A 14039-nucleotide genomic window follows, 5' to 3' on the forward strand; every position below is an offset into this window, starting at 1 on the left:
ATGATGTAAGACAAATCTGATTTTCCCATGGAGACAAATTATGTAATAAAGGGTTATGTTCCTGTCCAATTGCCCATTTTTTATAGAAATGACCTACAATGTATATAGATTCAGCAAATGTATGTAAACGTACATAACTTTTAGGAAGGATGTCTGACTCTCACTTTATTCGCTATACGCTGTTATACCTATCCCCTCAACCTGGTGCAGATGTCTACCTATGGTTACCTGGTATGTTACAGGTACCTGATAATTTCTTAGTAATATTTTAATGACATATAGTTTTTATTGTACTAGTTTTTGTTTAAATCTTCGTCTGTGTGGTTGCCGGCAGAAAGCAGATAAAATGATTAATTAAAGAAACAATTACTAAAGACACCATAAATTACGACTTGCTGTGGATTTAGGCTAACCCCATCAATAAAGTCACCTCAATAACTCCCAGTTGAAAAATACAACACTGAACACAAATTTAAGGAATCTCCATCATTTTTTCTATTTGTTCTCTTCAGGCATGACCCACTGTTTATTTTATGGTAATTATAGGGTATGATTGTTAGCCAAGATACATTTAAATATATTCAAGATTAGTTTTATTTGTATTAATAATGATTTGTATATTTCTCCCAAAATTTCCTATGATGCTGCAGATTATAATCTAGTATGTTATTCCTCTGTAGACTCCTGTTTCCAATAATGCTATGCAAATTAGGTTTTTTTCCAGGATCATGATGCATTTGGTTATCTTCTGACACACTGTCATTCTTTGCAATACACAGGGGTTGAAAGTATATTGAACAATTTAACAAGAAAATATGGAATGGAAAAATATGACTACTATGACATGATGAGATAATTAACTTTGATTATAGAAATGCAGGCTCTCGAGTTGTGCTGATTTATATCTCACACAGATTACTAAAAGAAGCTGGTACATCAATATTGCAAATCTCATTAAGTAATCAGAACATATCACCATGTTCATGAATTAAACAATTTCTCTAATTACACTAGTTATTCCTAAACAAAGCATAACATTCAGTATCTCTTGTTTATTTCACATATGCATTTTAATATGGCTGCACAGAAAACATAAAGAAGAGAATAAGACAAATCTTGTAATCCTTTTATGTTATACAAAGATTCAGGCTACAATGTCAACTACAGCTGTAGATTAATTAAGCAATTTCAACTATCAATGTGATTTATGTCCTTTTACTAATAAAAGGAAAGTGATTAATCAATTACCACATTAAACCTGATTTCTATGTCACTGATGACAGTTGTTTTCAGTGTAGATTTAAATACACAATGACTGTACAAAGTATTAAGTACAGCCAAGGTAGATGATATATTGGTAACATGCATTTAAGGCAGTTACTTATTAACTTTAAATATTGCTCATCTTTTATCAACCAAACATTTATTAAGATTCATTAAAATCTAAATTAATCTTGTAAATCGCAAAAGGCCTACATGTTTCAAGAATAATCTTATTGAGGAGCAGTTACCAATTTGTATACAACAAATATGGCCTGTTATCATTTTAACATGCTAATTTCAACACATTTAAAAGGCACTTTTAGCATCTAATTGTATTATCCATGATACCCATGACTAATGGTTCAGATCTATACTGGAGTGTATGTGGCCTAAATTCTCCCATTGAAACATGCCAGTCATTTGCATCTGTTAGATGTCGCTATGATACAGGACTCTCATCTAAAATCAACAAGACATTTCTAGATTTTACAATAATTATGTGTCAGCATTCTCTACTACAGAAAATAAAACTATAGGACTCTTCATTGTTGTTGCTGCAAATGAACTTTTATCAGGCTTAGGAAATGATGAATCAGGAAAACCTATAAACCTGAAAACCACTCTCCTGAGTAAAGAAAAATATTTTGTCTCAGTGTACGCTCTTACAATCTTTTTTGCCTCTCGCCCAAATTTCTGCTGGAAGTTACAGACTAGATGCAGGTCAAAATCACAAAAGATTAAAACCCAAAGCTTGGCATCAACATTGTGAAAATGTATATGATTTGGCCCTCATCAACCTGTCAGTCAAGGAATTTGCTTTATTTTCATCTATACACAGATCTCACTCCAGAATCTACCCTCCAACCTTTGGTGTCCATTGTACACTCTACTATCATATTACTTATGTCATTATCAGATCATCATGCCACTCTTTATAATTTTGCATGGATTGCTAAATCTCCCCATGTCCACTGCTGGCACATTAACTCTATTCTATACAAAAATGATAGTTCCACTCTATTTTGTTTTTCAATTAAACAAATCTAGTTTAATAAATGTACCTGTTTAGAACATTGGAAACCTTTTTTTTCTGATAGTAGTGCGTAAGAACATAATCTTCTTATGAAAAATCTTAACTTATTACATTGAGCTGAATTTCTTATACATAGGTTGAGACAGAACTATAATTTCAATGGCAGTCGACCCAGACATTTTTTAGCTTTGAAACTCCAAAGCAATTAACGTTTAGCAGATTTTTAAACAATTAGTTCACCACATGAGAAACTGACAGACCTTATGCAAATTAATTCTACATTCCATTATTTTTATTCAAAATTACAGTAGTGATATTACACATGATCAGGGAAAATGTATAAGCTTTCTTGAAAATATTCAATTAACTCACCTATTTTCTGCTGAGGCAGATGAACTTGGTGTGCATATATCCATAGATTAATTGAAGGAGGCACTACAGGACATGAAAAAGGGTAGGGCCTAAATCTCCTGGAATCGTTGGCATGCCCCCAGAATTATATTGGATCCCATTTTACTTGAAATTACAGCGATTGCAGCTGAAAAAGGCTACTTTCGAAGAGACATTAATACTGCAATAGCTTTATTATTGAAAATAGACAGATGGAAACTATTCTGCTTTATCTCCGATTCGTACAGATGCCAAAGTATATGCCAAAGTGTTAGCACATCATCTTCAATTGACCAGATTAGTACATCATGACCAGGCAGGCTTTATTAAAATCTGTCTTGCCTCTGACAGTGCTTGTCACTTCCCTTATATTATAGGCCACTAGCTGCTACCGATATTGTTTCTCTGTGTGTGATTTTCTTCCATTATTTGCCAAAAAAGCCTTTGATCGACCTGAATGGGCTTATCTATGCTTGGTTATGGATTAGATGCATCTGTGATCAAATTTGATCAACGTGGCAAAGAGTTTGGACACTAACTTCTCAGAAAAGGTGTTGACAAGGCTTAATTGTTCTTCACATTTTCTCTATTTTTAGATGCACTCATCAGGGCTGCCCACTTTCATCTCTCTTGTTCATTTTATCTTTTGAACCAGGAGCTCAAGCCATCTGCCAATCTACTATATTGACCACAACTGCGACAAGTTTATGACAAGTAATAGTCCTTCCTTTTACCCACAATGGAGGAACAAGGGAATACATAGATTAGGAGATATCCTTAACAAAGATGGCTTGTGTACATTCCAGGATTTACAGTCTCAGTATGACTTGCCAGGACCTTTTTTCTTTTTCTATTTACATCTTTGCTCTGCATTGCATGTGTAGCCAGTGCAATACTCCGCAGAGATGTTATAAAATTAAACTCATCTCCAGCCTGCTGTGTATTTTCTGTTCCAAGGATGCTAAGGGCACTTTTCTACATATGTTTTGGGAATGCTCAGATAAAATTAGCTTTCGGAACCAGGTCTCTTTATCGATGTCCACCATTCTTAACAAAAGTATTCCTCTCTTACTTAATGCTTTCATTGACTGATGACTACAACTTTGATATCTCAATACAAGAGAGAAACAGACCTGGTTAGCAAGCATCACTGCAGATAAGAAGATACAGATTATGCACTAGGAGCCTATTTACTCCCTTTGCTGGCATCATTGGATCCTTGCATTTCTTGACATTATTTATATGAAGCATTGAACAGATAGATCCACAGTGCCAGGAGACTATGAAGGCATTGAACACTGCTGCTGAAGCAGTTAAATCTTTGTTACACGATTCACTTTAGGGCATATTAAAACCTCCTTATGTTGTGTTCTATGCAAGAAAAGAACATGGCAAATGTTTAACAGATATGACCCACTGCAATGTAAAACTTTGAAGTCAGGGCTGACATGTTTTCATTTTCATCTCAGGGCTCCAGGGTTTCTGTAACTAAGTAGAAGGAATGTATCGGTTATAGAACACTGCTGCTAATACATTAATGAAAAGTTTAAATGAAATACACACTTTTAACATAGGATGTATTCAGATGAAGAAGATAATAAAAAGACAACACTACTACTATTATTAATCTTAATCATTAATATGGTGATTTTATAATGCTAAGCATCAACAAGAATATTGATTATGCCTATATAGTGCTAAACTACAATGTAAAAGCCTCCCATTTAAAAATAATGAAGATAGCGATTATGTAGTAGGGTTTGGCGATATGAAAAATTACCTTGCGCTGATGATAGACGTTTAAACATCGTGCTATCTGATGTTATCAGCCCGGGGAGGGGAGGGGGGGGCAATAATCAATTGTGTACTGACTATTAAGTTCCCCACTAGAGTGCACCATTACTATATTGGACCTGAAGAACAACATCTGCAACTGCTCCTATTTGGGCGTTTCTTGGTTTTTGGCCAAACGATAAGGACGTACCATGGGACATAGCGGAGGTTATTTATTGCATATGCAAAAGACAGATATCTGGCAAAGATGCCCACACAGTTAATCTACATTCTCATCTGTGTTACCATCACCCCACTGAATTTGCCACATTGCCTTCAGCAACCTTCAATAGTGGGAGCTTTTGCAAAAAGTAAAAAATAAAAACTGTATGGAGTCATTATCACCGATAGAAGATTATCATCATTGTCTATCAGCACAACCCTATTATGTAGTGTTCAACAACAGTGACAAAATGCAATTCATAATCATTATTATTATAATGAAAGCATGAACAAGACCAATAATGGAGCATTTCAATATACTTTCAGAGTGAATAAAGAAAAAGTATCAAAGAAAGAAAATACCCTATTATGGATTGAATCTACAGTTGTTATAGTTAGGCTCTACATTTTATGCAACCAGCTTTCTAAAGGCTGCACTTGTTCATTTACTCATTCTAACAAATTATATTGAATAAGAAGTATTAATAAAGCAATGTATGTCCCTTTAAATAAATGCCCATAGTTCTTGCTGCTTAATCAAAATGCCAATGTGCCTTAATAGAATGACTAATTGAGATGATTAAAAGAATCGTGAGATTATTAATCAATATGTGGTTTAATTAAGCAGACTACATGGCCACCTTTCACAGGGAGGAATGAAATGCAGCCCTAGAAAGCAGGTTACAAAATGCATGGCTCTAATCATATTAAATTAGATTGATTAATGCATACTATTGGGGTTACACCTATACCTAATCATTTTACAAATCATTAATATGGAATTTTCAAACATCTAAAATCTCTGACATCAAGAACATTTCTGTTTTGGGATATGGCTCAAAGCTGATCAGACATTCCAAGTTTTAATATAGGGCCTATTAATTCAGTGGTGACACTTGAGCCTCCCACAGAAAAGAAAAAGAAAAATGGCATATAAGATATTGTTTTTATATACGTCATTCTACTCATAATTTAATTTGTACCCACCAGCAGAATACGAGGCAAATCTTGGGTGAATTGTGGTGTAATTTCTCCTATAAGTATTTCAGATCACTTTGTAATGTACCCTACATTTCTTTGGAAACAGCTTAGAGTAATTTTTTTCAGTACTACAGTGATAACATAGTATGTGAAAAAACAATGTGGAAATGCATAAATTAAGCAATGGCATTTTTTTTTGGTAAAGATAACAGAAATTTTCTAAAAGACATAGAGAAAAAGAACATACTTTTATTTGATTTTAAAGCAAACACATATCAAATTAAAAAAGACGCACACCATTTCATTCATACAGGAACATATCCTGTATGAAATGATGTGAAGCCCTGCTAATACTTCAACTTAAACCAAAATGCATGCATGCAAACATTGAATTACTTTATTTGATATTGAACCTTTTTCTTGAAAAATATATAATGTTACTGATTAATTTGTTATTGAATCAAGAGCACAACTATAACAAAAACATGAATAAATAATGCCTATTTTTAATTCACTTTATGCATATTATTCATTGTTGATTGATGTTCTCTCTAATGCCCAATTCTCTTGGAAAATAATTATTTATCTTAATGTGAAGCTACTGAATATAATACTGCATATGTCAGCATTATTGTTTTATGAATATCCAGAAATCACAGGAGTGATTTCACCAAGAAGTAAAATGTAAAATGCTGCTTCACTGCTTTAGCACTTTTTAGTCCAATAACCTTCTCTTCCACCTCCCCTCAGAGATGACTTCCTTCAAGGTAAATACAAATAATCTTTTTTCCTAGAAACATATATTGTCATATCAGCCCTCTGTGTACAGTAATGGAGGTTTTTACTTTCTGTCCAAATGTGCACGTACACCTTAGTAAGAAGCAGCCCTGCAACTTGTATAATATTAATTTAAACAGCTGCAGTTATTGTTGGTAATATCTAGCATTAAAAACACAACTGAATTAAGTAAAGAAGTAGCATCCATACAGGGATCAGCATGTTACTGCATAACACCTAGGCCTACTCCTTATCAGCACAAAGAAAAATATATACACACATATGGAAGAAAATATAAACCAGAATATGCACTTTACAAATGTAATCTCTAATTAATGTTTGGTTCATCACGTAAATATCACAAGTTTTATTCTGATTAAAGTACAACCACATAGCCTACTTTCTAAAGCATGTGATGCATTTTAATATAACACATCAAAAGGGGGGATGGTGAGAGACACCTAAAATATATTAAAAAGCATTCATTTATGAAGAACAGGTTAATTATTTTTTTTATCCATTACTATAATGTTTTTAGGTTAGTTAATATGGATGGATGTAATAATAAATTCATATTAGCTATATAAGGGGTAAAATCATTCAATTTAGAAATGTACATTTAAATAAAAAACACGTTAACGTTTTCTGTATGTGATGGTATTTATCCAGAGCATCATAGTTGTTGATGTTTTTTGGAGATGTAATCGCATGAAAAGCAGTACGATGTTTTAATACAGACAGGACTCATCGCGTTATAATGTCATTTATTGGAAACGATGTATATGTAAGAACAGACCTAAATATATCTGATATCTTTCTTCCTTTTCAACACAACACCCAATGAGAGGTCATGACAAGGCATCATCCAGCATCAGCAGGCAGGACCGCTGTTTGAATGACATAGAGAAATAAATGTGTCTGTACCTCCTTTTTCTTCTGGCCTCCTCCTAACTGAACACATAGTACCAGGATAAACAGCAAAGAGGTGGATAGCAGGTGAAGAGGAGACGTCTGGTTAACGGACGCCATGTTTGCAGGTGCTCTAGTGTACAGCTCTGTAGTTAATCACTGGTTACTGACTTGCCCAATAGGAAGCTAGCGGGGGATTGTGGGAAATGCAGTTTAAGGGGATATCCTGAACTGACGGTTATGTGACGGTTTGTGTTTACTTAGGGAAAAAAACAGTTAGCTAATTTTAATTGTTTGAGTTTATTATTATTATTATTATTATTATTATTATTATTATTATTATTATTATTATTCAGAAGAAAGACAAATTATTTGGCAAGGTTAATTGTGATTCATTTAAAACAGGAAAGTATAATTGTATGGCAATTTTATGAATATGGTTGGTTAGCCTGATTTCTATAACCAAAACACTTATAAAAGTGCAGCAAGTGGATACTTAATATATATTTTATATAAATCCTTTTGAAACATGACCCAAATTAGTTACAAAAAAACTTATTTTCTAATGTTTATCGGTAAATTAAATAAACCTGGTCCTAATTTGCTAAACATAAATCTCAGAAGTAAATCAATCAATCAAACAAAAAACAAATCATGTATATATATATATATATATATATATATATATATATATATATATATATATATATATAAAAACAGTTTGCTTTTACTCTATAAAGAAGTGAAATTAACACATTTACAAAAAGCTACCTAGATACTAAATATCTGACATGTTAATTTGTTTGCAGAATATAAAATTCTCTTGATTACTACAAATCACAAGTGACATTTTATGATGGTATCTAGAAGTATTTCCAACAAAGGTCAAATTTTATTGTAATTTTAAATTACATAAAGAAGAATACCCAGACGTATACCTTAATATACTACACATTGTTTTGTTTACGAGTAGAACGTCTCTACTGATTTAGAGAAAATAAAGAATTTACAAATTCATGACGTCGTAACATTTATTTCTCCCTCGGAAACAAATGCAACAAACCAGATGCTACAGCACGTAACGTACTACCACAGAAATCTCTCCCCAGAGTAGATGGCAGTAGTAGGGTTCGTAAAGCTTGTACAAGACCGCAGAAAACCATAATTACCACATCCTCTACCAGAAGATCTCCAGTTGAAGAGAATTAGATGACAAGCCAGAAGAGAGGCAAAAGCTAAGGCATTTAATTTTGAACTCTGTTTATCTGACTTATTGCTATAGTTTTACGACAAAGATGAGAGAAAGTTGCAAACACTGGAATCAGGAATCCAAGCCCTTCCAGCACATTCCTCTCTCTCCCTCCCTGCCCTACCCGCTGCTCTGTGCATAGCTTGTGCAGAAATTAAGCAAGAAATGTCCCCGTTCTCCATCTAGCTGTAAATGATCCCTTTTTAATGAAGACAACATCCAGCAGGGACATCATTATTGGTGCATGGGTAAAACAGCTTCTTCTACTCCCCTTTCATGTTATTATTATTATTATTATTATTATTATTATTATTATTATTATTATTATTGAAGGGTCTAGAAAATAAACTAAAAATAACTCTCTGAAACTCTATAGCTACATGTTCACAGAAACAGATAAATGGAACTGAGGATTGATGCTGGACTTTCACCTCTCCTGAAAATGTGGGCTTTACAAGCAGCACATGTACACTCACCTCTGCTGACAACTAGGAGTAAATGTGCACAGGAAATGCATATGTCCTTATGGAGGATACAAACAGTGCTGACTCAGGGGGAGGACAGTGGTTGGGGAATACCATTGAAGGAAAACCATCAACATATGTTACATGAATCCTGTAAAGTATACACCGATCAGCCATAACATTATGACCACCTGCCTAATATTGTGTAGGTCCCCCTTTTGCCGCCAAAACAGCCCTGACCCGTCGAGGCATGGACTCCACTAGACCTCTGAAGGTGTGCTGTGGTATCTGGCACCAAGACGTTAGCAGCAGATCCTTTAAGTCCTGTAAGTTGCGAGGTGGGGCCTCCATGGATCGGACTTGTTTGTCCAGCACATCCCACAGATGCTCGATTGGATTGAGATCTGGGGAATTTGGAGGCCAAGTCAACACCTTGAACTCGTGATTCATCAGACCAGGCCACCGTCTTCCATTGCTCCGTGGTCCAGTTCTGATGCTCACATGCCCATTGTAGGTGCTTTCGGAAGTGGACAGGGGTCAGCATGGGCACCCTGACTGGTCTGCGGCTACGCAGACCCATACGCAACAGAACCAGCATTCACTTTTTCAGCAATTTGAGCTACAGTAGCTCCTCTGTTGGATCGGACCACACAGGCCAGCCTTCGCTCCTTGGCCGCCCATGATCCTGTCACCGGTTCACCACTTTTCCTTCCTCAGACCACTTTTGATAGGTACTGACCATTGCAGACTGGGAACACCCCACAAGAGCTGCAGTTTTGGAGATGCTCTGACCCAGTTGTCTAGCCATCACAATTTGGCCCTTGTCAAAGTCGCTCAGATCCTTACACTTTTCCTTTTTTCCTGCTTCTAACACATCAACTTTGAGGACAAAATGTTCACTTGCTGCCTAATATATCCCACCCACTGACAGGTGCCATGATAACGAGATTATCAGTGTTATTCACTTCACTTGTCAGTGGTCATAATGTTATGGCTGATCGGTGTATATAAATGTCCCTTAGTCCCCGGCAGCTGGATTGCCACTGACCAAGGTAGTGGTCAGGAGAGCATGAAAGCAGAGTACAATACATATTCAGTTTGAATATAGTTTACCCTTTTCAGTTTTTCAAATAGTTTGAAACCAGTAACATGTTGAAAAAGTCCTAAGCTGGGCCAGTGGCAAGGCAAGCAAATAAAGTAGGAGAAAAAAGCCCAGGAGCAGTGATTCACACTGTAATAACCTCTCAGCTTGAAAAACTATATTCGCCTGAAATAACAGAATTTTCAATATGACTATAATAGATAACACCATTGTTCAAAGTCGAAATCTCACAGACTAAGACAGCTGCTTCAATTTTAGATCTAGGAAAAATAATTTCTGATTAGTTTAAATCAGATTGTTTAAATATGTATGTGGCCCTTAAAGAAATAGAAAGTGTTTTAAATGTTTTTACTTGCTTTAAAATGAAAGTATAAAAAGCATTAATATGCACTGTAATGCAATAGTAAAAAAACAAAACAAAAACGTTAATCTTGTCAGTGAATTCTTTTGGGGCCACAGAAAATTTGCCAATGTTTAAATGGAGGTGTTGCTGAGTAAATGTTAGCTTGTCTTACAGCTTAAAGGTCAAGTAAAATGACGGGTATTTCACATTAAATAAACAGTTACTATCATAGACGTGACTTTTTCACTTGATTAGTCACTTTATTATTTGCTTTTATTGTGTGTGTGACTAATTGTATGTGTAATGGCGTGGTTTATATTTATTTATTATTATATTCGTGATTAACCACTCCTGTAGCCACTCGCCACACACGCCGTTCCCTGTGAAAATTCACACTCCTGTCCTTGCCTCATTGGATGCTGGACCTATTAAAACTCACCTGTTGGGAAAGAAGAGCGCAGAGTTACATTTTATTTATTTTTTAAGTTCAGATCGGGAGCTGCACTGCAGCAGGCATGGCAAGCTAACAGAGGAGATTTCCTGTTTAATTGTGTGTGAACAGGGCTCATAGTGTACATGAGCATGTTACAGGTGAAGTAGCCCCTCAGTACAGTGATAAGCCTCCCGCGTCGGGAGACCTGGTCTTCTGGCGTAGCGGATTTATCGCTCAGAGAAGTGTCTCTGCAGCGACACTCGAATCCCGTGCAGGGAGCTTCGTCCCACACCACCTACATTGGTGCTGTGACTCAGATTTCATCAGACTGCCTATCAGTTGCTGATTTTGCTGCGGGTAAACTAAGGAGGATATATACAGCTCTGGAAAAAATGAAGAGACCACTGCAAAATTATCAGTTTCTCTGGTTTTACGATTTATAGGTATGTGTTTGGGAAAAATGAACATTTTTGTTTTATTCTATAAACTACTGACAACATTTTTCCCCAGTTCCAAATAAAAATATGAATGGAATGGAATGGCTGCCATACATGTAGAGAAGCTGATTTAAGAAACATTTGCAGGGTCTCTTAATTGTTTCCAGAGCTATATATACTGTGTCGCACAAAATATATAATTAACCCCCTCTGCAAAGTTTCTACATTTTGTTGCCATCTGAGTTGCCCATTCTTCCTCACACAAATGCTTCAATTCTTGCCATACATTTCCTATTGGATTCAAGTTTGGGCTTTTACTGGGCTACTCAAGGACGTTAGGACTGTCCTGCTGAAATGCTGATTCTTGGCTGACTCAAGCAGGCTTTCCTCTAGGATTCACCTGTACTTTGCACCCCCATACTGACAAGCTTACCAGTCACTGCTGATGGGAAGCATCCCCATAACATGATTAAGCCATCACAATGCTAGACAGCTGGGATGGTGTTGACTGGGTGATGTGCTGTGTTGGGCTTGACCCAGATGAAATGCTTTGAATTTGTCTCATCTGACCACAAATTCTTCTGCCACATGTCTGCAGTGTAATTTAGATGCTTTTGAAGAGTCACAGAAATCCAGAGAGAGACGCACCTCCAATCAAAAGGTATTTATTACAAGCAGCTGCAAGGAAGAGGTTCAAGAGGCAATCTCAAGAACAGACCAGACAGGAGAGAAAGTTAACAGGCCCACATGTCTGTCCTGTGATGAGTGGAAGTTCAGTTTCTACCTGACAACTGCTCAGGAAGACCCATATATAGTGAAACCGGGGAGAATTAAGGCATACGTAATGTTTAATATAAGGGGTGTTTGTACGATGTATCAAGCCCAAATTGCTGGTGAAAACTGGTTCTTATCCGTCTCTGTTCTTCTAGGTATCAGGGTTGAACTATAGCACAGTACCGTAGCACAGTGAGACAGAGAAACAGTGACCTTGATACACAGACACACAGGAAAGAAATGCAGTTCTTCACTTTGTTGTAAACCCCATAAGAGTTGTATGTATGTATTTATTTATTACTTTTTCAGTAATGGCTTTCTTATTATGTAGGGATTGACATATTATTGATGTATGAACATGCATGAGTTCCATATCTCACATAGAACTTTGCAAATCTTTCAAAGTTACTTTTGGCTTCAGAGTGGCATCCCTAACCAGTTTCCTGCTTGCCAGGCTGTTCAGTTTGGAAGCCTGATCTGGGTAGTAACTGGATGGAGTGAAGCACATTCCTCTTCTTAATTATGGTCTTCAAACAAAAAATGTAATACGAAATATGTAACAACCACAATAACATGAAAAAAAAATATCCAAAAACATTAATATACAGTACTATATGTGGATTATGCATATAATGTTTTCTTTACATATTTCTTTCAGTATAATGACAATTTTAAAATCCTGTCCTAACTCAAAGGTTCAATTGCTGCAAACTTAAAGTAGCTTACAAACCATTAATTAAACGATTGTTAGTATGGAAAGTGAGACTGTTTCTACCAACTGGAAAAAAACTACTATTTGGGGATGATCTAAACTAAGGACTAGTTTCCCTATAGAAGACTGAGTGCTGTACTAACTTAATCCAGTATCTTCTTTAGACTAATTGGCTGTAGTAGCATACTAATTTGAAGAAAGTAAAAAGGAATTACAAAACATATTGCTAACTGTAAATTAATGAAGATTCAAAATTGACCAAATTTCCAGCAGGTATTAACTGCAATCCAATAATGTGAATGTATATTAAAAAAAAAGCCAAAACATTTTAGAAGTTATATATAATACAATGTATGTAATTACTTGGTAATGCAGTTAAAAACACTTTGCTTTCTAAAACATTAAAAAAGCAATATGAAATGAAATGTCAAAAATCATAGTGAACTGAGGGTCCTTTTTTAGCTTTCTAAGGTATGATATTGGATATGATATGGGGTTGAAGTTCATGGAATAATGGTATTATGTTGATACTTTGATTATAGGTTTGCCAGGCAGCATATACAGTAGATAAGGAGTAAGCGATCCAGTAGATGTTGCTGTCTGGCTGTTAGAGTGGATTGCTCTAAAAAATAACAAGTGTTGAAATTCAAATGTGGTGTAGATTAGATGCCTATTTTATCTGTTTATATACAAAGAGATTTAACTTTAAAATAAACAATCGAGAACCAATCACTGTCACTCCCACTCTGATTAAGGTGTCCAATTTATGCATGAGTTTCTAAATCGAAAGATCAGACATTTGGTGTGACACCAGGTGCACCTAGGAGTTCCACTTAGTATACACAAAATTTGAATTGTAATAATATTTTTATGTATATGGAATATATGACAGTTTATACTATATTGCGATAAGCCATTGGAATATCATATTTTTTTATTTAGTTTTTTAGGATGAAGTGATAGTTTCAGCAGAAATTAAACAATGATATGGAAATCAAGCTTCATCAGCTATACAAAAGTTAAAACTCTCCTAGGGTTGAAGTAGTGTGTTCCTCAGGGTTGGACAGACAATACGATAGACAAAGATGAGATGCAAAACCGAGAATAATTTATATATATATAAATAAATCTAGCCCTTAGGGCACTGACTAATATCTGAGGAAGCCCTAACAATTAG

The 14039-nt window shown here is 35.4% G+C and overlaps 1 protein-coding gene across 2 annotated transcripts in view; it reads right to left on the minus strand.

Moving 5' to 3' along the window:
• Window positions 1-7516, minus strand: part of tusc3 (tumor suppressor candidate 3) — a 53665-nt gene extending 46149 nt beyond the window's left edge. Inside the window, exon 1 of one of the 2 annotated variants that reach the window (XM_066718282.1) lies at window positions 7364-7516. In XM_066718282.1, the coding sequence (XP_066574379.1) occupies window positions 7364-7468 (105 nt within the window). In that variant the 5' untranslated portion in view covers window positions 7469-7516. The remainder of the gene's footprint in view (window positions 1-7363) is intronic. The other variant, XM_066718281.1, reaches the window with a different exon arrangement.
• Between the last annotated feature and the right edge of the window lie 6523 nt (window positions 7517-14039).

Source organism: Amia ocellicauda, chromosome 12 (assembly GCF_036373705.1).
Source record: "Amia ocellicauda isolate fAmiCal2 chromosome 12, fAmiCal2.hap1, whole genome shotgun sequence".
Taxonomy (NCBI): Eukaryota; Metazoa; Chordata; class Actinopteri; order Amiiformes; family Amiidae; genus Amia; species Amia ocellicauda.